Raw genomic sequence first — 21,103 nt, 5'->3', positions numbered from 1 at the left:
CTTTGCCTGTAATGCGTAGAGTAAACACAATTGCAAAGTACATGTACGAACCAAGTCATGAGTTTGTAAGTTTCAAAAATAATTTTTTTTTGTTTTTTTCCGGCAACGCCGACCAGGTGTATTGCTGCTGAATGCAGAAAAACACTTTTTGAAATGTACCAACTCACGACTTGGACGTACATGTACTTTGCACGTGTGTTTACTATACGCATTGCAGGCAAAGTCTGCCTCGATTGACGCCACAAACATATAAATCGTGACAAACAATTACTAAAAAAAATTGTTTTATTTTTCTAAGCTTTTACTCTTATGTTTGAAAGAAAAAAAAATTATATTTCCATGTGACTTTAAGGACAAGTTGATATCAGATCATTTCTAGGTAAATTGAAGGCATTTTCTCCATTTCTAAGTTATAAAGGTATACTATGTATGGATGTGAATTCTACATGTCCAATTTCTGCTTCTTTTTACACTTTCGTCTAGTTTGTATGGCAAAATGGTACCTGCCCTTCTCATATTGTAGTTATTTCTTATTTGGGCTGTTTGCCATGGAAGGGCAGACTAGTGGAAGTGTCGTGGCCGAGCGGTTAAGAGCAACAAATTCAAACTCTGGTGTTTCTGATCAGCAGAGTGTGGGTTTGAATCCCCAGCCGTGACACTGTGTCCTTGAGCAAGACACTTAACCATTGCTTCGTCCTACAGATGGGACGTAAAGCCGTTGGTCCCATGTGTTGTGTAACGCATGTAAAAGAACCAAGTGCACTTATCGTAAAGAGAATGGATTCGCCCCGGTGTTCCTGGTTGTGGCTGCTTAATGCGCCGTAGCACCTTGTAAACCCTTATAAGGTGCTAAATAATTGGGTCTCAGAATTCATCACTGCAACAACCTATCTTTCTGAAAGTTTGTATATACTCAGCGCCTTGAGTACCTTGTTTGGTAGATACGTGCGCTATATAAGACTTCGATATTATTATTATTATTATTATTATTATTATTATTATTATTATTATTATTATTATTATTATTATTATTATTATTAGAGCTCTATATTTTGAGTTTAAGACTTACGACTCTCGCAGAAAACACCGGTGAAGCAGTTTGTGCAGGAACACTTGTACTCAGAGCAGGCATAGGCAGTGTTGGGGTTTTGTGTCGAGGGCATGCAGACGGCTCCATTCTGGCAACTGCTGCTGTCACAGGCAGAGATGGCTGTAAAAACACAGTAATAGTAATAACAACAATAACATTACTGAACTATACTACTCACAAAAACACACACACAAAACCACCGAATACTGTTACTTAAATTCAATAACTTTTGACGATTCAATAACTCTTGACGACTAACTCAACACTCTTGGAGCTGGAAATAAAACACGTGTAGTTTGATTCGGCGCTTAGTCAAAAGAGGAAGATAACATGGTTGGCCAGGCCGCGGGACATTGTGGGATGAACCAGAGAGGGCACCGCTACGTATAAATCAAAAACTCTTAGCGATTTAAACCTGTCGGTAAGGGAAAATGCATTAGTAGTGGCTCTAGGGGTAAGTTGAGTACAGGTTTTTCTATTGGAAGGGGGTAGATGTTGAGTGGTTGAAGCAGCATGCTTATTAAGGTCTCTTTGAAATACGATGATCAGTTCAATTTTATGAATAACTTACGGATAGTACAGTAGCGTCCAGTGAAACATGGTGGGCACTGGCAGGTGTACTCAACACAGCCTTCAGCAGCGGGGGCACAGGCAGCGCCGTTAGCACACTGGTTGTTATCACAACTATTCACCACTGTAAAACGGAAAGACCAATCTATTAGCTCCCTGGTACGTGTATCAATAGTCTCGTCTCACAGAAGTTGCCTTTGTTGTCCATGAGCCTTTAATCAACATCCAACATTCATGTTCAACTTTCCAATTGTCCACGCACGAATACCCGCTAAGGTGATAGAGCATTCTCAGTAGCTGCACCAACTTGCTGGAACAAGATCCCTCTTCACATCCGTGACTCATCCTTAATCCGCTCATTTAAGACTCGCTTAAAAAGACATCGTTTCAGCAAATGCTAAAGCACTTTGAAACGCCTGTGGAAAGCGCTTTACAAATGGTTTTTTATTACTATTTTTATTATTATTAGTTAAACTAATATATATTTGGTTTGTGGTAACAACATGTGTGTACATTTTGTTTTTTAGAGAACTGTCTTGCTTTATATTCTACTACCGCGGAGTAGAGTTTCAGATTTCGGGAGACTTCTCAGTTCTTAAAAAAAAACTGTTGTGTTTTATACTACTACCTGAGCAGAAGGTAGAAAACGACTATTTAATTATTAATTTTTGTTTTTTACCCATACACCGATGTGTGTTAGCACTGTATACTCAGTACTTTCCCGAGTCCTGTGAAAAAATATCACAGGCATTTTACTCGGGTGGGATTCAAACCCACGACCCTTGCAATTCTAGAGCAGTGTCTTACCAACTAGACTACCGAGGTTGCCCGGCAGCTAGAGGCAGTTCGAATCCTGTGTTTTGGCAGCGGGTACCGCAACGATATAATAGATGTTAAATATTCTTTATCCCCGATGCAAATTTAACATCTATTATGACTATTTAATTGCGTTGTGCATTTAAAAACTTTTTACCAGTAAAATGTTTGTGTGAAGTGCCTTGGGCACCTTTTTAAGCACATTCTCCGCTATGTATAAGACCTTTTCATAATTTTTATATTTAGCAAGTCTGGTATTCGTCTCCTATGGTACTTACAGGTCTGGCAAGACTGGCCAGTGTAACAGGCTGGGCACTGGCATTCGTACTGTGTACAGGAACCAGGCTGGGCAGCGCACACTGCTCCATTCTGGCAAGTGTTGCCTTGACAAGCGTCCCTCGCTGTGTAGGAAAGAAAAAACAAATAAAGTCAATACTACTCACCATAATATAAATAACACTCAACAAGCTCACTGGGTTTTTCTGTTTACGATCTCACATAACAATTACTTTGTTTGAATACATACCAATTTCACAGTTATCTCCGGAGTAGCAATCTGGACAGATACAGCGGTAGGTGGTCAGAGTCTCTGGGACACAGGCAGCTCCGTTCAGACAGGGCTGTTCACCACAGGGGTTGGCTGTAGGAGAATAAATGACAATCGATAAATGTAGAAACTTGGGTATATGGACAAGAAAGCACTAGTGCTTTGAGATGACGATCAAACTCAAACATTATCAAACTAATCACACTTTATGTGTAAATTAAAAGTGCTCCTGTTAGACTGAGGACTGGTTTGGTACCAATAACGTTTTGGTACATTGGCAAGGCAAATAAAATGTCACATGTACCATTTGCATTTCTTTGTTGCTTAGCATATCTTAGTACATGTAGACAATTTAACAAGCAATAACTTTAACATGGTAGCTACTTATATAGCTCTATAATTGGGGCCAAGGCTATGAAACGTTATACAATCATTTGAAATTTCCAAATACGCAAGAAGTGAAACCTGTTTGTTTATTCTACACACCTTCAACAATAGTAACCACAAAAGTACACGAGGCCACGTTTCCTGCTTGATCCCCAAAGCGATACTCGACAGTGGTGGCTCCGGCATCAAACAGATCCCCAGGGCTCTTGGTGTTGAAGAGGAGGTTGACATTTCCAGAGTTGTCGGCAGCTGTGGGTGCTGTGAAGCTGACAGGGACTGGGGCCATACCAGACACGACGGTGTATGTAATAGGCATCTGGCAGAAGAGAAGCATCGGAGACACCATGTCGGCTGCAAGGGAAGAGAATCAAGTTTGTTTTTAACACCGCATGACAAGATATCATTCATAGAAAATGTTTTCAGAGATGAAACGACTTTAATACAACTCTCAAATTGGTTGCAACCCTATTAACCCCCGTTTGGATCAGGCCCTGACCGGAAATAAGGGTGTAACCCCTGTTTGGGGGCAACCCTCGTTTGGGGGCAACCCTAATTTTGATATAGAGCCCCCCCCCCTAATGGGTGCAACCCCCGCAGAGGGTGCAACCCCAGTTTGGTACATGGTTTCACTGAAAAGAATTGGAAGTTCAAACAAACATTTTTGTTTCAGAAACACAACATTTGGCGACAGTACAACATACAGACGTCTAATTACCTTCTTCAATGACTCGCACAGTGAATGTGGTTGATGCAAAGTTGCCTGCTGCATCGGTGAAAGTGTATGTGACGGGGGTTGATGACCCAGTGGGGAAGAAGGTTCCAGGCTCATTGGTCTTGGTTGTAGAGAAGGATCCAGAATTGTCAGTGGCCGTGGGCTCGGTCCAATCGACAGTTGTCCCTGGAGACTGGAAGGGCACTGTCACTGTAACGTCATCGCTGGTTGCAGTGATGACAGGTCTGATGGCATCGGCTGCATAGAAATTATTTTAAAAAACAAGTGGACATGTCAGTTTACTTCAACTTTACCTTATTCAGAGTTGCCTCAACTTGTGAATGCCATATTTGGGATTTCAAAGATAACTTTCAGATGCTGATTTACAAACTAAAACTAAACGTAGGCTGTTTGTGTTACACTTAGAAAAAAAATGAATAAATGTGGCTCGTCATGGCCAAGCAGTGAAGTTCTCGATATTTAAACTCTGGTGTTTCTGTACAGCAGAATGTGGGTTAGAGAGTCGTGACAACTGTGTACTTTAGCAAGGCACTTAACCATGATGCTTCGTCCTTTGGATTGTCCCGTGTGTTGTGTAATCGAACTATGTAAAAGCCCAGTGAATGTAACGCACGTAAAAGAACCAAGTGTTCTTATCAAAAAGAGAAGGGGTTCGCCACAGTCTTCCTGCTTTGGTTGCCAGCATTAGTAGGAGTTGGTCTCGTAATTCAATGTAGTTTTATACCTTGCAGGAAAACATTGTGTGTTAAAGGGTGTATGTGACTTTTTGTAGGACAAAAACACTATGTCCACAGATTTACACTAAACTTACAGTTTGAAGATAATGATAGTAGAAAGCTTCCCTAAAAATATTTTGTGTTGAGGTGCTTTAGTTTTGGGGAAATGAATATTATTATTATTTATCTATTAAAATTTAACACAATGGTTAGGAAATGCACACTCACGTAGAACATTCACGTTCACATTGAAGGATCGAGTGACAGAGTTTCCAGTGGGGTCGACGAAGTTGTATGTCACTGGGGTGGTGCCTGGTAAGAATGAACTTCCAGATGGCCTATCAGAGGATGGGGTGACTGTACCAGAGTTGTCAGTCACTGTTGGCTCAACCCAAGTTACTGTTACACTTGTGGTTCCAAATGGTACAGTCCTGGTAATGTCTTCTGGAAAGACTAACACTTCTGGTGGAGTACCATCAGCTGTGGATAAGAAAGTAGAATGAATTACTGTAAATCCTGGTTGGGTCTACCTCTTTAAATGTGTTGAAATTTGTGTGAGTTGTCACCGTACTTCCCCAGCTAAACCTTACAACTATCACTTGGAATTTGACACACATAAAAAACAAACTAACAGACAGTATCAATGTTTGTGGAACATTTTTTGTTAAATACATTTTTGTTAACTACATTTTTGTTCTAATATGCGAGGACCAACTATATTCTTATTGGACACTTACCCAGTTCAACAACTGTCACAGTGAATTGTCTTGTTACAGAGTTTCCAGTTGGATCGCTGAATGTGTATGTAACAGGTGTCGTCTGTCCAGTAGGGAAGGAGCTTCCAGGTTCAGCAGACTTTGTTGGGAAAACTGTTCCAGAGTTGTCAAAAGCAGTTGGCTCCTCCCAGTTCACTGGTGTGCTTGGAGTTCCAAAAGGCACAGAGACGGTTATGTCATCTGGGAAGCTGACGATGAAGGGATCAGTTGAATCGGCTGGAGAAGAAAATGCAATGAGATCTAATTTTAGACGTTACTTCAAGATGCTTCATTAATGGCGAGGAATCAGTTGTTATGAACACCATTTTCATTATACAATTGTTGCATAAGCCGACGGGGTCCATGGCGATTTGTAAGCTCGTGCAACAATTGTTTTGTTATACCTTTGTATAGTTGTTATTCCTCTTCTCAAAGTTCTGTTGTCATCTTCATACATTATCACAACGGACTATCCCTTATTTACAAACAAGAAACCATTCCCTCGAACCCGCGGTTGTTTCGTACACAGCGCAAAATCGACCAACGCTGGGAACGATCAAGGTGATGCACACAGGGTTTACATCAGTTTTTATGTTTCGCGGCCTGTCGAGCCATGACACATGCGTTTTTGTTGCGCGTCACATGATTGGTTCTTGACCAATCAAACTTCAGTTTGTTACCGAGGTATAACAAATACCATTGATAATCTTGCATGTTACGTAATAGCCTTTTTAACATTTGACATAATGGTTTGGAAATGCACACTTACGTAGAACAATCACGTTCACATTGAAGGATCGAGTGACCGAGTTTCCAGTGGGGTCGACGAAGTTGTATGTCACTGGGGTGGTGCCTGGTGAGAATGAACTTCCAGATGGCCTATCAGAGGATGGGGTGACTGTACCAGAGTTGTCAGTCACTGTTGGCTCAGCCCAAGTTACTGTTACACTTGTGGTTCCAAATGGTACAGTCCTGGTAATGTCTTCTGGAAAGTCTGACACTTCTGGTGGAGTACCATCAGCTGTGGATAAGAAAATTAAATGAATTACTGTAAACCCTAGTTGGCTCTACCTCTTTGAGTGATAAAATTTGTGTGAGTTGTCACCGTACGTCCCCACCTAAACCTTACAACTATCACTTGGAATTTGACACACATAAAAAACAAACTAACAGAAAGTATCAATATTTGTGGAACACTTTTTTGTTAAATACATTTTTGTTCTAGAATGCAAGCACCAACTATATTCTTATTGGACACTTACGCAGTTCAACAACTGTCACAGTGAATTGTCTTGTTACAGAGTTTCCAGTTGGATCGCTGAATGTGTATGTAACAGGCGTCGTCTGTCCAGTAGGGAAGGAGCTTCCAGGTTCAGCAGACTTTGATGGGAAAACTGTTCCAGAGTTGTCAAAAGCAGTTGGCTCCTCCCAGTTCACTGGTGTGCTTGGAGTTCCAAAAGGCACAGAGACGGTTATGTCATCTGGGAAGCTGACGATGAAGGGATCAGTTGAATCGGCTGGAGAAGAAAATGCAATGAGATCTAATTTTAGACGTTACTTCAAGATGCTTCATTAATGGCGAGGAATCAGTTGTTATGAACACCATTTTCATTATACAATCGTTGCACGCACCGACGGGGTCCATGGCGTTTTGTAAGCTCGTGCAACAATTGTTTTCTTATACCTTTGTATAATTGTTATTCCTCTTCTCAAAGTTCTGTTGTCATTTTCAAACATTATAACGACCAACTATTCCTTATTTAATAAGCAGACAAACAAGAAACCATTCCCTCGAACCCGCAGTTGTTTCGTACACAGCGCGAAATCGACCAACGCTGGGAACGATCAAGGTGATGCACATAGGGTTTACATCACTTTTCATGTTACCCGGCCCGTCCAGCCATGTAACATGCGTTTTTGTTGCGCGTCACATGATTGGTTCTCGACCAATCAAACTTCACAGTTTGTTACCGAGGTATAACAAATACCATTGATAGTCTTGCATGTTACGTAATAGCCTTTTTAACATTTGACATAATGGTTTGGAAATGCACACTTACGTAGAACAATCACGTTCACATTGAAGGATCGGGTGACCGAGTTTCCAGTTGGGTCGACAAAGTTGTATGTCACTGGGGTGGTGCCTGGTGAGAATGAACTTCCAGATGGCCTATCAGAGGATGGGGTGACTGTACCAGAGTTGTCAGTCACTGTTGGCTCAACCCAAGTTACTGTTACACTTGTGGTTCCAAATGGTACAGTCCTGGTAATGTCTTCTGGAAAGTCTGACACTTCTGGTGGAGTACCGTCAGCTGTGGATAAGAAAATTAAATGAATTACTGTAAATCCTGGTTGGGTCTACCCCTTTGAGTGTTAAAATTTGTGTGAGTTGTCACAGTACGTCCCAACCTAAACCTTACAACTATCACTTGGAATTTGACACACATAAAAAACAAACAGAAAGTATCAATGTTTGTTGTAATATGCAAGGACCAACTATATTCTTATTGGACACTTACGCAGTTCAACAACTGTCACAGTGAATTGTCTTGTTACAGAGTTTCCAGTTGGATCGCTGAATGTGTATGTAACAGGTGTCGTCTGTCCAGTAGGGAAGGAGCTTCCAGGTTCAGCAGACTTTGTTGGGAAAACTGTTCCAGAGTTGTCAAAAGCAGTTGGCTCCTCCCAGTTCACTGGTGTGCTTGGAGTTCCAAAAGGCACAGAGACGGTTATGTCATCTGGGAAGCTGACGATGAAGGGATCAATTCCATCAGCTACAGAGGTAGTGGAGGCAAGGAAATAAGGTTTTTTTTAAACAAAAAAGACAAATATAAGTGTAGTTTAAAGTAAACAGATTAGGCTATGAATAATGTTAATATGATAAACAAAACATGCTGTATCTCAACAAAATACTTGCGTAAGATACAGGCATTTTTTTCACAAGGCAAGGAGTTTTTAAAACCATTCAAATCAAAGGAGAGGGGGCATTCTGTAAATAGCTTTTGTTTTCCTTTTTCAAGTATTATTTTGGATGCGTGGTTATATCATATCTGCCTACATTCACTAATCTAGTCAACAGCATACACTAAAAGCTCTCACTGAACCTTGTTTATAAAGGAGTTCTGCATTTTAACCAATCTTGGATAAGGACTCCTAAAGCTAGATACTTTTGGCCATTCTTTAAACTTACGCAGTTCAACAACTGTCACAGTGAATTGTCTTGTAACAGAGTTTCCAGTTGGATCGCTGAATGTGTATGTAACAGGTGTCGTCTGTCCAGTAGGGAAGGAGCTTCCAGGTTCAGCAGACTTTGTTGGGAAAACTGTTCCAGAGTTGTCAAAAGCAGTTGGCTCCTCCCAGTTCACTGGTGTGCTTGGAGTTCCAAAAGGCACAGAGACGGTTATGTCATCTGGGAAGCTGACGATGAAGGGATCAGTTGAATCGGCTGGAGAAGAAAATGCAATGAGATCTAATTTAAGACGTTACTTCAAGATGCTTCATTAATGGCGAGGAATCAGTTGTTATGAACACCATTTTCATTATACAATTGTTGCACGCACCAACGGGGTCCATGGCGTTTTGTAAGCTTGTGCAACAATTGTTTTGTTATACCTTAGTATAATTGTTATTCCTCTTCTCAAAGTTCTGTTGTCATCTTCATACATTATCACAACGGACTATCCCTTATTAACAAACAAGAAACCATCCCCTCGAACCCGCGGTTGTTTCGTACACAGCGCAAAATCGACCAACGCTGGGAACGATCAAGGTGATGCACACAGGGTTTACATCAGTTTTTATGTTTCGCGGCCTGTCGAGCCATGACACATGCGTTTTTGTTGCGCGTCACATGATTGGTTCTTGACCAATCAAACTTCAGTTTGTTACCGAGGTATAACAAATACCATTGATAATCTTGCATGTTACGTAATAGCCTTTTTAACATTTGACATAATGGTTTGGAAATGCACACTTACGTAGAACAATCACGTTCACATTGAAGGATCGGGTGACCGAGTTTCCAGTGGGGTCGACGAAGTTGTATGTCACTGGGGTGGTGCCTGGTAAGAATGAACTTCCAGATGGCCTATCAGAGGATGGGGTGACTGTACCAGAGTTGTCAGTCACTGTTGGCTCAACCCAAGTTACTGTTACACTTGTGGTTCCAAATGGTACAGTCCTGGTAATGTCTTCTGGAAAGTCTGACACTTCTGGTGGAGTACCATCAGCTGTGGATAAGAAAATGAAATGAATTACTGTAAATCCTGGTTGGCTCTACCTCTTTGAGTGTTTAAATTTGTGTGAGTTGTCACAGTACGTCCCCACCTAAACCTTACAACTATCACTTGGAATTTGACACACATAATAAACAAGCTAACAGAAAGTATCAATGTTTGTGGAACATTTTTTGTTAAATACATTTTTGTTGTAATATGCGAGCACCAACTATATTCTTATTGGACACTTACGCAGTTCAACAACTGTCACAGTGAATTGTCTTGTTACAGAGTTTCCAGTTGGATCGCTGAATGTGTATGTAACAGGTGTCGTCTGTCCAGTAGGGAAGGAGCTTCCAGGTTCAGCAGACTTTGTTGGGAAAACTGTTCCAGAGTTGTCAAAAGCAGTTGGCTCCTCCCAGTTCACTGGTGTGCTTGGAGTTCCAAAAGGCACAGAGACGGTTATGTCATCTGGGAAGCTGACGATGAAGGGATCAGTTGAATCGGCTGGAGAAGAAAATGCAATGAGATCTAATTTTAGACGTTACTTCAAGATGCTTCATTAATGGCGAGGAATCAGTTGTTATGAACACCATTTTCATTATACAATCGTTGCACGCACCGACGGGGTCCATGGCGTTTTGTAAGCTCGTGCAACAATTGTTTTCTTATACCTTTGTATAATTGTTATTCCTCTTCTCAAAGTTCTGTTGTCATTTTCAAACATTATAACGACCAACTATTCCTTATTTAATAAGCAGACAAACAAGAAACCATTCCCTCGAACCCGCAGTTGTTTCGTACACAGCGCGAAATCGACCAACGCTGGGAACGATCAAGGTGATGCACATAGGGTTTACATCACTTTTCATGTTACCCGGCCCGTCCAGCCATGTAACATGCGTTTTTGTTGCGCGTCACATGATTGATTCTCGACCAATCAAACTTCAGTTTGTTACCGAGGTATAACAAATACCATTGATAGTCTTGCATGTTACGTAATAGCCTTTTTAACATTTGACATAATGGTTTGGAAATGCACACTTACGTAGAACAATCACGTTCACATTGAAGGATCGGGTGACCGAGTTTCCAGTTGGGTCGACAAAGTTGTATGTCACTGGGGTGGTGCCTGGTAAGAATGAACTTCCAGATGGCCTATCAGAGGATGGGGTGACTGTACCAGAGTTGTCAGTCACTGTTGGCTCAACCCAAGTTACTGTTACACTTGTGGTTCCAAATGGTACAGTCCTGGTAATGTCTTCTGGAAAGTCTGACACTTCTGGTGGAGTACCGTCAGCTGTGGATAAGAAAATTAAATGAATTACTGTAAATCCTGGTTGGGTCTACCCCTTTGAGTGTTAAAATTTGTGTGAGTTGTCACAGTACGTCCCAACCCAAACCTTACAACTATCACTTGGAATTTGACACACATAAAAAACAAACAGAAAGTATCAATGTTTGTTGTAATATGCAAGGACCAACTATATTCTTATTGGACACTTACGCAGTTCAACAACTGTCACAGTGAATTGTCTTGTTACAGAGTTTCCAGTTGGATCGCTGAATGTGTATGTAACAGGTGTCGTCTGTCCAGTAGGGAAGGAGCTTCCAGGTTCAGCAGACTTTGTTGGGAAAACTGTTCCAGAGTTGTCAAAAGCAGTTGGCTCCTCCCAGTTCACTGGTGTGCTTGGAGTTCCGAAAGGCACAGAGACGGTTATGTCATCTGGGAAGCTGACGATGAAGGGATCAATTCCATCAGCTACAGAGGTAGTGGAGGCAAGGAAATAAGGTTTTTTTTAAACAAAAAAGACAAATATAAGTGTAGTTTAAAGTAAACAGATTAGGCTATATATTATGGTAATATGATAAACAAAACCTGCTGTATCTCAACAAAATACTTGCGTAAGATGGAGGCATTAATTTTTTTCACAAGGCAAGGAGTTTTTAAAACCATTCACATCAAAGGAGAGGGGGCATTCTATAAATAGCTTTTGTTTTCCTTTTTCAAGTATTATTTTGGATGCGTGGTTATATCATATCTGCCTACATTCACTAATCTAGTCAACAGCATACACTAAAAGCTCTCACTGAACCTTGTTTATAAAGGAGTTCTGCATTTTAACCTATCTTGGATAAGGACTCCTAAAGCTAGATACTTTTGGCCATTCTTTAAACTTACGCAGTTCAACAACTGTCACAGTGAATTGTCTTGTAACAGAGTTTCCAGTTGGATCGCTGAATGTGTATGTAACAGGTGTCGTCTGTCCAGTAGGGAAGGAGCTTCCAGGTTCAGCAGACTTTGATGGGAAAACTGTTCCAGAGTTGTCAAAAGCAGTTGGCTCCTCCCAGTTCACTGGTGTGCTTGGAGTTCCAAAAGGCACAGAGACGGTTATGTCATCTGGGAAGCTGACGATGAAGGGATCAGTTGAATCGGCTGGAGAAGAAAATGCAATGAGATCTAATTTAAGACGTTACTTCAAGATGCTTCATTAATGGCGAGGAATCAGTTGTTATGAACACCATTTTCATTATACAATTGTTGCACGCACCAACGGGGTCCATGGCGTTTTGTAAGCTCGTGCAACAATTGTTTTGTTATACCTTTGTATAATTGTTATTCTTTTTCTCAAAGTTCTGTTGTCATCTTCATACATTATCACAACGGACTATCCCTTATTTACAAACAAGAAACCATTCCCTCGAACCCGCGGTTGTTTCGTACACAGCGCGAAATCGACCAACGCTGGGAACGATCAAGGTGATGCACATAGGGTTTACATCACTTTTCATGTTACCCGGCCAAACCTGCCATGTAACATGCGTTTTTGTTGCGCGTCACATGATTGGTTCTCGACCAATCAAACTTCACAATTTGTTACCGAGGTATAACAAATACCATTGATAATCTTGCATGTTACGTAATAGCCTTTTTAACATTTGACATAATGGTTTGGAAATGCACACTCACGTAGAACAATCACGTTCACATTGAAGGATCGGGTGACCGAGTTTCCTGTGGGGTCGACGAAGTTGTATGTCACTGGGGTGGTGCCTGGTAAGAATGAACTTCCAGATGGCCTATCAGAGGATGGGGTGACTGTACCAGAGTTGTCAGTCACTGTTGGCTCAACCCAAGTTACTGTTACACTTGTGGTTCCAAATGGTACAGTCCTGGTAATGTCTTCTGGAAAGTCTGACACTTCTGGTGGAGTACCATCAGCTGTGGAAAAGAAAATTAAATGAATTACTGTAAACCCTAGTTTGCTCTACCCCTTTGAGTGTTAAAATTTGTGTGAGTTGTCACAGTACGTCCCCACCTAAACCTTACAACTATCACTTGGAATTTGACACACATAAAAAACAAACTAACAGAAAGTATCAATGTTTGTGGAACATTTTTTGTTAAATACATTTTTGTTCTAATATGCGAGCACCAACTATATTCTTATTGGACACTTACGCAGTTCAACAACTGTCACAGTGAATTGTCTTGTTACAGAGTTTCCAGTTGGATCGCTGAATGTGTATGTAACAGGTGTCGTCTGTCCAGTAGGGAAGGAGCTTCCAGGTTCAGCAGACTTTGATGGGAAAACTGTTCCAGAGTTGTCAAAAGCAGTTGGCTCCTCCCAGTTCACTGGTGTGCTTGGAGTTCCAAAAGGCACAGAGACGGTTATGTCATCTGGGAAGCTGACGACGAAGGGATCAGTTGAATCGGCTGGAGAAGAAAATGCAATGAGATCTAATTTAAGACGTTACTTCAAGATGCTTCATTAATGGCGAGGAATCAGTTGTTATGAACACCATTTTCATTATACAATTGTTGCACAAGCCGACGGGGTCCATGGCGTTTTGTACACTTGTGCAACAATTGTTTTGTTATACCTTTGTATAATAATTGTTCCTCTTCTCATAGTTCTGTTGTCATCTTCAAACATTATTACGACCGACTATTCCTTATTTTATAAGCAGACAAACAAGAAACCATTCCCTTGAACTCGCGATTGTTTCGTACACAGCGCGAAATCGACCAACGCTGGGAACGATCAAGGTGATGCACATAGGGTTTACATCACTTTTCATGTTACCCGGCCAAACCTGCCATGTAACATGCGTTTTTGTTGCGCATCACACGATTGGTTCTCGACCAATCAAACTTCACAATTTGTTACCGAGGTATAACAAATACCATTGATAATCTTGCATGTTACGTAATAGCCTTTTTAACATTTGACATAATGGTTTGGAAATGCACACTTACGTAGAACAATCACGTTCACATTGAAGGATCGGGTGACCGAGTTTCCAGTGGGGTCGACGAAGTTGTATGTCACTGGGGTGGTGCCTGGTAAGAATGAACTTCCAGATGGCCTATCAGAGGATGGGGTGACTGTACCAGAGTTGTCAGTCACTGTTGGCTCAACCCAAGTTACTGTTACACTTGTGGTTCCAAATGGTACAGTCCTGGTAATGTCTTGTGGAAAGTCTGACACTTCTGGTGGAGTACCGTCAGCTGTGGATAAGAAAATTAAATGAATTACTGTAAATCCTGGTTGGGTCTACCCCTTTGAGTGTTAAAATTTGTGTGAGTTGTCACAGTACGTCCCCACCTAAACCTTATAACTATCACTTGGAATTTGACACACATAAAAAACAAACAGAAAGTATCAATGTTTGTTGTAATATGCAAGGACCAACTATATTCTTTTTGGACACTTACGCAGTTCAACAACTGTCACAGTGAATTGTCTTGTTACAGAGTTTCCAGTTGGATCGCTGAATGTGTATGTAACAGGCGTCGTCTGTCCAGTAGGGAAGGAGCTTCCAGGTTCAGCAGACTTTGTTGGGAAAACTGTTCCAGAGTTGTCAAAAGCAGTTGGCTCCTCCCAGTTCACTGGTGTGCTTGGAGTTCCAAAAGGCACAGAGACGGTTATGTCATCTGGGAAGCTGACGATGAAGGGATCAATTCCATCAGCTACAGAGGTAGTGGAGGCAAGGAAATAAGGGTTTTTTTTTTACAAAAAAGACAAATATAAGTGTAGTTTAAAGTAAACAGATTAGGCTATGAATAATGTTAATATGATAAACAAAACATGCTGTATCTCAACAAAATACTTGCGTAAGATACAGGCATTTTTTTTCACAAGGCAAGGAGTTTTTAAAACCATTCACATCAAAGGAGAGGGGGCATTCTGTAAATAGCTTTTGTTTTCCTTTTTCAAGTATTATTTTGGATGCGTGGTTATATCATATCTGCCTACATTCACTAATCTAGTCAACAGCATACACTAAAAGCTCTCACTGAACCTTGTTTATAAAGGAGTTCTGCATTTTAACCAATCTTGGATAAGGACTCCTAAAGCTAGATACTTTTGGCCATTCTTTAAACTTACGCAGTTCAACAACTGTCACAGTGAATTGTCTTGTAACAGAGTTTCCAGTTGGATCGCTGAATGTGTATGTAACAGGTGTCGTCTGTCCAGTAGGGAAGGAGCTTCCAGGTTCAGCAGACTTTGTTGGGAAAACTGTTCCAGAGTTGTCAAAAGCAGTTGGCTCCTCCCAGTTCACTGGTGTGCTTGGAGTTCCAAAAGGCACAGAGACGGTTATGTCATCTGGGAAGCTGACGATGAAGGGATCAGTTGAATCGGCTGGAGAAGAAAATGCAATGATATCTAATTTAAGACGTTACTTCAAGATGCTTCATTAATGGCGAGGAATCAGTTGTTATGAACACCATTTTCATTATACAATTGTTGCATGCACCAACGGGGTCCATGGCGTTTTGTAAGCTCGTGCAACAATTGTTTTGTTATACCTTTGTATAATTGTTATTCTTCTTCTCAAAGTTCTGTTGTCATCTTCATACATTATCACAACGGACTATCCCTTATTTACAAACAAGAAACCATTCCCTCGAACCCGCGGTTGTTTCGTACACAGCGCAAAATCGACCAACGCTGGGAACGATCAAGGTGATGCACATAGGGTTTACATCACTTTTCATGTTACCCGGCCAAACCTGCCATGTAACATGCGTTTTTGTTGCGCGTCACATGATTGGTTCTCGACCAATCAAACTTCAGTTTGTTACCGAGGTATAACAAATACCATTGATAATCTTGCATGTTACGTAATAGCCTTTTTAACATTTGACATAATGGTTTGGAAATGCACACTCACGTAGAACAATCACGTTCACATTGAAGGATCGGGTGACCGAGTTTCCTGTGGGGTCGACGAAGTTGTATGTCACTGGGGTGGTGCCTGGTAAGAATGAACTTCCAGATGGCCTATCAGAGGATGGGGTGACTGTACCAGAGTTGTCAGTCACTGTTGGCTCAACCCAAGTTACTGTTACACTTGTGGTTCCAAATGGTACAGTCCTGGTAATGTCTTGTGGAAAGTCTGACACTTCTGGTGGAGTACCATCAGCTGTTGAAAAGAAAATTAAATGAATTACTGTAAACCCTAGTTTGCTCTACCCCTTTGAGTGTTAAAATTTGTGTGAGTTGTCACAGTACGTCCCCACCTAAACCTTACAACTATCACTTGGAATTTGACACACATAAAAAACAAACTAACAGAAAGTATCAATGTTTGTGGAACATTTTTTGTTAAATACATTTTTGTTCTAATATGCGAGCACCAACTATATTCTTATTGGACACTTACGCAGTTCAACAACTGTCACAGTGAATTGTCTTGTTACAGAGTTTCCAGTTGGATCGCTGAATGTGTATGTAACAGGTGTCGTCTGTCCAGTAGGGAAGGAGCTTCCAGGTTCAGCAGACTTTGATGGGAAAACTGTTCCAGAGTTGTCAAAAGCAGTTGGCTCCTCCCAGTTCACTGGTGTGCTTGGAGTTCCAAAAGGCACAGAGACGGTTATGTCATCTGGGAAGCTGACGATGAAGGGATCAGTTGAATCGGCTGGAGAAGAAAATGCAATGAGATCTAATTTAAGACGTTACTTCAAGATGCTTCATTAATGGCGAGGAATCAGTTGTTATGAACACCATTTTCATTATACAATTGTTGCACAAGCCGACGGGGTCCATGGCGTTTTGTACACTCGTGCAACAATTGTTTTGTTATACCTTTGTATAATAATTGTTCCTCTTCTCATAGTTCTGTTGTCATCTTCAAACCTTATTACGACGGATAAATCCTTATTTTATAAGCAGACAAACAAGAAACCATTCCCTCGAACTCGCGATTGTTTCGTACACAGCGCGAAATCGACCAACGCTGGGAATGTTCAAGGTGATGCACATAGGGTTTACATCACTTTTCATGTTACCCGGCCAAACCTGCCATGTAACATGCGTTTTTGTTGCGCGTCACATGATTGGTTCTCGACCAATCAAACTTCACAATTTGTTACCGAGGTATAACAAATACCATTGATAATCTTGCATGTTACGTAATAGCCTTTTTAACATTTGACATAATGGTTTGGAAATGCACACTTACGTAGAACAATCACGTTCACATTGAAGGATCGGGTGACCGAGTTTCCAGTTGGGTCGACAAAGTTGTATGTCACTGGGGTGGTGCCTGGTAAGAATGAACTTCCAGATGGCCTATCAGAGGATGGGGTGACTGTACCAGAGTTGTCAGTCACTGTTGGCTCAACCCAAGTTACTGTTACACTTGTGGTTCCAAATGGTACAGTCCTGGTAATGTCTTGTGGAAAGTCTGACACTTCTGGTGGAGTACCGTCAGCTGTGGATAAGAAAATTAAATGAATTACTGTAAATCCTGGTTGGGTCTACCCCTTTGAGTGTTAAAATTTGTGTGAGTTGTCACAGTACTTCCCCACCTAAACCTTACAACTATCACTTTGAATTTGACACACACAAAAAACAAAGTAACAGAAAGTATCAATGTTTGTTGTAATATGCGAGGACCAACTATACTCTTTTTGGACACTTACGCAGTTCAACAACTGTCACAGTGAATTGTCTTGTTACAGAGTTTCCAGTTGGATCAGTGAATGTGTATGTAACAGGTGTCGTCTGTCCAGTAGGGAAGGAGCTTCCAGGTTCAGCAGACTTTGATGGGAAAACTGTTCCAGAGTTGTCAAAAGCAGTTGGCTCCTCCCAGTTCACTGGTGTGCTTGGAGTTCCAAAAGGCACAGAGACGGTTATGTCATCTGGGAAGCTGACGATGAAGGGATCAGTTGAATCGGCTGGAGAGAAAAATGCCAAGAGATTTAACTTTTACTTCAACATGCTTCATTAACTATGAGGAATCAGTTATTAAGAACACCATTTACAGATCTTATTGATAATCTTGCCAGAACATATTTGACTCATGAGTCTCAGAGACTTCTACCCCTGATATAATTGTTAATGTATTTTTCAGATTGGCACCCTTTTTTAAGTATTGTCACTAATACTAATATTTCTAAGTTAGTGCTTTTTCGTAACTTTTAAATATCGTGGTGTGTGGTTTTTTAAATTGGCTGGTCCATTTTTGTGGTATATTTTTAGAAATCTTGTTTTGCTCTTTGGTTAATACTGCCTCTTGTTTGGAGCAATGTTAATGTGTTCGGCTATTAGGGTGGAACATGAGTTTAAAACAGGGTTGAACCAATAGTTTTCATTCTGGAATAGTTAACTCATGATGGAAAATATGCCCTAAGGCCAATATTGGGGGAAGTGATAAGACTACACAGATGTTACTTTGTCAAAAGCAAGTTCTTGAAGACAAAAGTTGCTGCGGCTTAAACATTGCTTGAAGATTGTTTAAACTTACCCAGCATAACAACATTTACGTTGAATGTCCTGGTGACCCTGTTTCCAGTTGGATCAGTAAAGGTGTACGTGACTGGGGTGGTTCCAATTGGGAAGGTACTTCCACTTGGCCGGTCAGAACTTGGGAATACACTTCCAGAGTTATCCGTAGCTGTCGGCTGATCCCAACTGACTGGAATGCTGTTAGTTCCGAATGGCACTGTAACAGTGATGTCATCTGGGAAGGAGGTTACTACTGGGTTAGTGCTGTCAGCTGTTGAGAAGACAAGATACAAAATAATGGTAATTGAAAATTGGGATCAAGCTTGGCTGTGAAGTGCATCTTCAAAAGCACAAAGAAATCACCTCAACAAATTCCAATAAAAAGCTATCATTATGTAAGGAATGTCATGTACTTACGCAGCACAATCACATTAACATTAAATGTTCTTGTCACAGAGTTTCCAGCAGGATCAGTGAAGGTGTACGTCACTGGGGTGGTGCCTGGAGGGAATGAACTTCCTGGCTGCCTGTCAGTGGTTGGGAAGACTGTCCCAGAGTTGTCTGTCACTACTGGGGTATCCCAGGGTACATTTGCACTAGGTGTTCCGAATGGCACGGTAACGGTGACGTCTTCAGGGAAGTTGAGGACAACTGGGTCGATAGTGTCGGCTATAAGGGTGGAATACGAGTTTAAAACAGGGTTGAACCAATAGTTTTCATTCAGGAATAGTTAACTCATGATGGAAAATATGCCCCAAGGCCAATTTTGGGGGAAGTGATAAGACTACACAGATGTTACTTTGTCATAGGCAAGTTCTTGAAGACAAAAGTTGCTGCGGCTTAAACATTGCTTGAAGATTTTTTAAACTTACCCAGCATAACAACATTTACGTTGAATGTCCTGGTGACCCTGTTTCCAGTTGGATCAGTAAAGGTGTATGTGACTGGGGTGGTTCCAATTGGGAAGGTACTTCCTGTTGGCCTGTCAGAACTTGGGAATACGCTTCCAGAGTTATCCGTAGCTGTCGGCTGATCCCAACTGACTGGAATGCTGTTAGTTCCGAATGGCACTGTAACAGTGATGTCATCTGGGAAGGAGGTTACTACTGGGTTAGTGCTGTCAGCTGTTGAGAAGACAAGATACAAAATAATGGTCATTGAAAATTGGGATCAAGCTTGGCTGTGAAGTGCATCTTCAAAAGCACAAAGAAATCACCTCAACAAATTCCAATAAAAAGCTATCATTATGTAAGGAATGTCATGTACTTACGCAGCACAATCACATTAACATTAAATGTTCTTGTCACAGAGTTTCCAGCAGGATCAGTGAAGGTGTACGTCACTGGGGTGGTGCCTGGAGGGAATGAACTTCCTGGCTGCCTGTCGGTGGTTGGGAAGACTGTCCCAGAGTTGTCTGTCACTACTGGGGTATCCCAGGGTACATTTGCACTAGGTGTTCCGAATGGCACGGTAACGGTGACGTCTTCAGGGAAGTTGAGGACAACTGGGTCGATAGTGTCGGCTATAAGGGTGGAATACGAGTTTAAAACAGGGTTGAACCAATAGTTTTCATTCTGGAATAGTTAACTCATGATGGAAAAATAAAAGTTTAGGCCACTTTTGTGTGATAGGACGACACAAATGTTTTTTATCAAAAGCAATTTTAAGAAAAAAAGTTGTTGAGGCTTAAAAAGGGTCAAACCAAGACTACCAAAACACATACTTTTTAAGAAAAATTTAAACTTGTGAATTTCAAAGGAAGCGCAACACAGGGAATCGACATGGAAATTGTTTGCTCCTGTAACAAATTTTAGATTGAACAAGATTTTTGCATTCAGGCCATTGTCACTCTGTGAGGGAGGTAGTCCTCGGACGCAACAGAGTGTTTTGGTTTTATGAAACTGTTTGAAGTTGGTTGAAAATAAATGACCAAGTACATGATAGTACTAGAGTGCAGTTACTAGTATTATCAAGGAAGAGAATAAGAAACGTAAATAAGAAAGTTAATGGCCTGATGTGTCTACCCCGACGTGTTAAGTCTTTCTCAGAGGCTACCTTTTGGACATCATACACAACTTAGATTTTAACTTTATGCTTTCATCCCTTGCTGTAATGTACTAGAAGTGTTTCAGTTAAACAGCCAATAAAGGATTGTCTAAAATATATAGATATTACAGTTTTCTAACAGCTGCAGTCCATAGGAAACATTAAAAAAAAAAGTACAACAAGTCTCTTAGTGTTACCTCACTTAAAACATGGTAAAAAACAAGGTAATAGTTAAAATACTGAGATCATCCTTTATTGGCTGTTTAAGAATCAAGCATAACAATGACAGTTGGGGGTAACCAAGCTACAACCTCTTGATGCACTGACACATGTGCATTCAGTCTGTCATAAAAAGGAACCGTCTTACAAATCTCATAGCCTCCACGGTTCTTCAAAATTCTTCTGTTACTTACTAAGCATGATAACATTGACGTTGAAAGCTTGCGTGACGGTGTTTCTTAAGTTTCATGAATACTTGTGATTATTCT

At 41.0% G+C, this 21,103-nt stretch overlaps 1 protein-coding gene across 1 annotated transcript in view; it reads right to left on the bottom strand.

The window, feature by feature from the left end:
• The window catches only part of LOC139934705 (uncharacterized), a 47,728-nt gene that overhangs the window by 19,059 nt on the left and 7,566 nt on the right, over positions 1–21,103 (bottom strand). The window contains exons 6-36 of the mRNA XM_071929075.1: positions 19,840–20,091; positions 19,442–19,693; positions 18,987–19,238; positions 18,589–18,840; positions 17,765–18,019; positions 17,302–17,553; positions 16,504–16,758; positions 16,012–16,263; positions 15,225–15,479; positions 14,552–14,806; positions 14,093–14,344; positions 13,295–13,549; positions 12,803–13,054; positions 12,014–12,268; positions 11,339–11,593; positions 10,880–11,131; positions 10,084–10,338; positions 9,592–9,843; positions 8,805–9,059; positions 8,134–8,388; positions 7,675–7,926; positions 6,877–7,131; positions 6,384–6,635; positions 5,597–5,851; positions 5,088–5,339; positions 4,126–4,380; positions 3,510–3,761; positions 3,003–3,116; positions 2,755–2,877; positions 1,662–1,784; positions 1,070–1,210 (exon numbers count right to left, since the gene is read on the bottom strand). Of these exons, the coding sequence (XP_071785176.1) occupies positions 1,070–1,210; positions 1,662–1,784; positions 2,755–2,877; positions 3,003–3,116; positions 3,510–3,761; positions 4,126–4,380; positions 5,088–5,339; positions 5,597–5,851; positions 6,384–6,635; positions 6,877–7,131; positions 7,675–7,926; positions 8,134–8,388; positions 8,805–9,059; positions 9,592–9,843; positions 10,084–10,338; positions 10,880–11,131; positions 11,339–11,593; positions 12,014–12,268; positions 12,803–13,054; positions 13,295–13,549; positions 14,093–14,344; positions 14,552–14,806; positions 15,225–15,479; positions 16,012–16,263; positions 16,504–16,758; positions 17,302–17,553; positions 17,765–18,019; positions 18,589–18,840; positions 18,987–19,238; positions 19,442–19,693; positions 19,840–20,091 (7,344 nt within the window). The remainder of the gene's footprint in view (positions 1–1,069; positions 1,211–1,661; positions 1,785–2,754; positions 2,878–3,002; positions 3,117–3,509; positions 3,762–4,125; positions 4,381–5,087; positions 5,340–5,596; positions 5,852–6,383; positions 6,636–6,876; positions 7,132–7,674; positions 7,927–8,133; positions 8,389–8,804; positions 9,060–9,591; positions 9,844–10,083; positions 10,339–10,879; positions 11,132–11,338; positions 11,594–12,013; positions 12,269–12,802; positions 13,055–13,294; positions 13,550–14,092; positions 14,345–14,551; positions 14,807–15,224; positions 15,480–16,011; positions 16,264–16,503; positions 16,759–17,301; positions 17,554–17,764; positions 18,020–18,588; positions 18,841–18,986; positions 19,239–19,441; positions 19,694–19,839; positions 20,092–21,103) is intronic.

The sequence above is a fragment of the Asterias amurensis genome, chromosome 3, assembly GCF_032118995.1.
Source record: "Asterias amurensis chromosome 3, ASM3211899v1".
Lineage (NCBI taxonomy): Eukaryota > Metazoa > Echinodermata > Asteroidea > Forcipulatida > Asteriidae > Asterias > Asterias amurensis.
The sequence above is the reverse complement of the archived record's forward strand: the minus strand, read 5'-3'. Positions and strand labels throughout refer to the sequence as shown.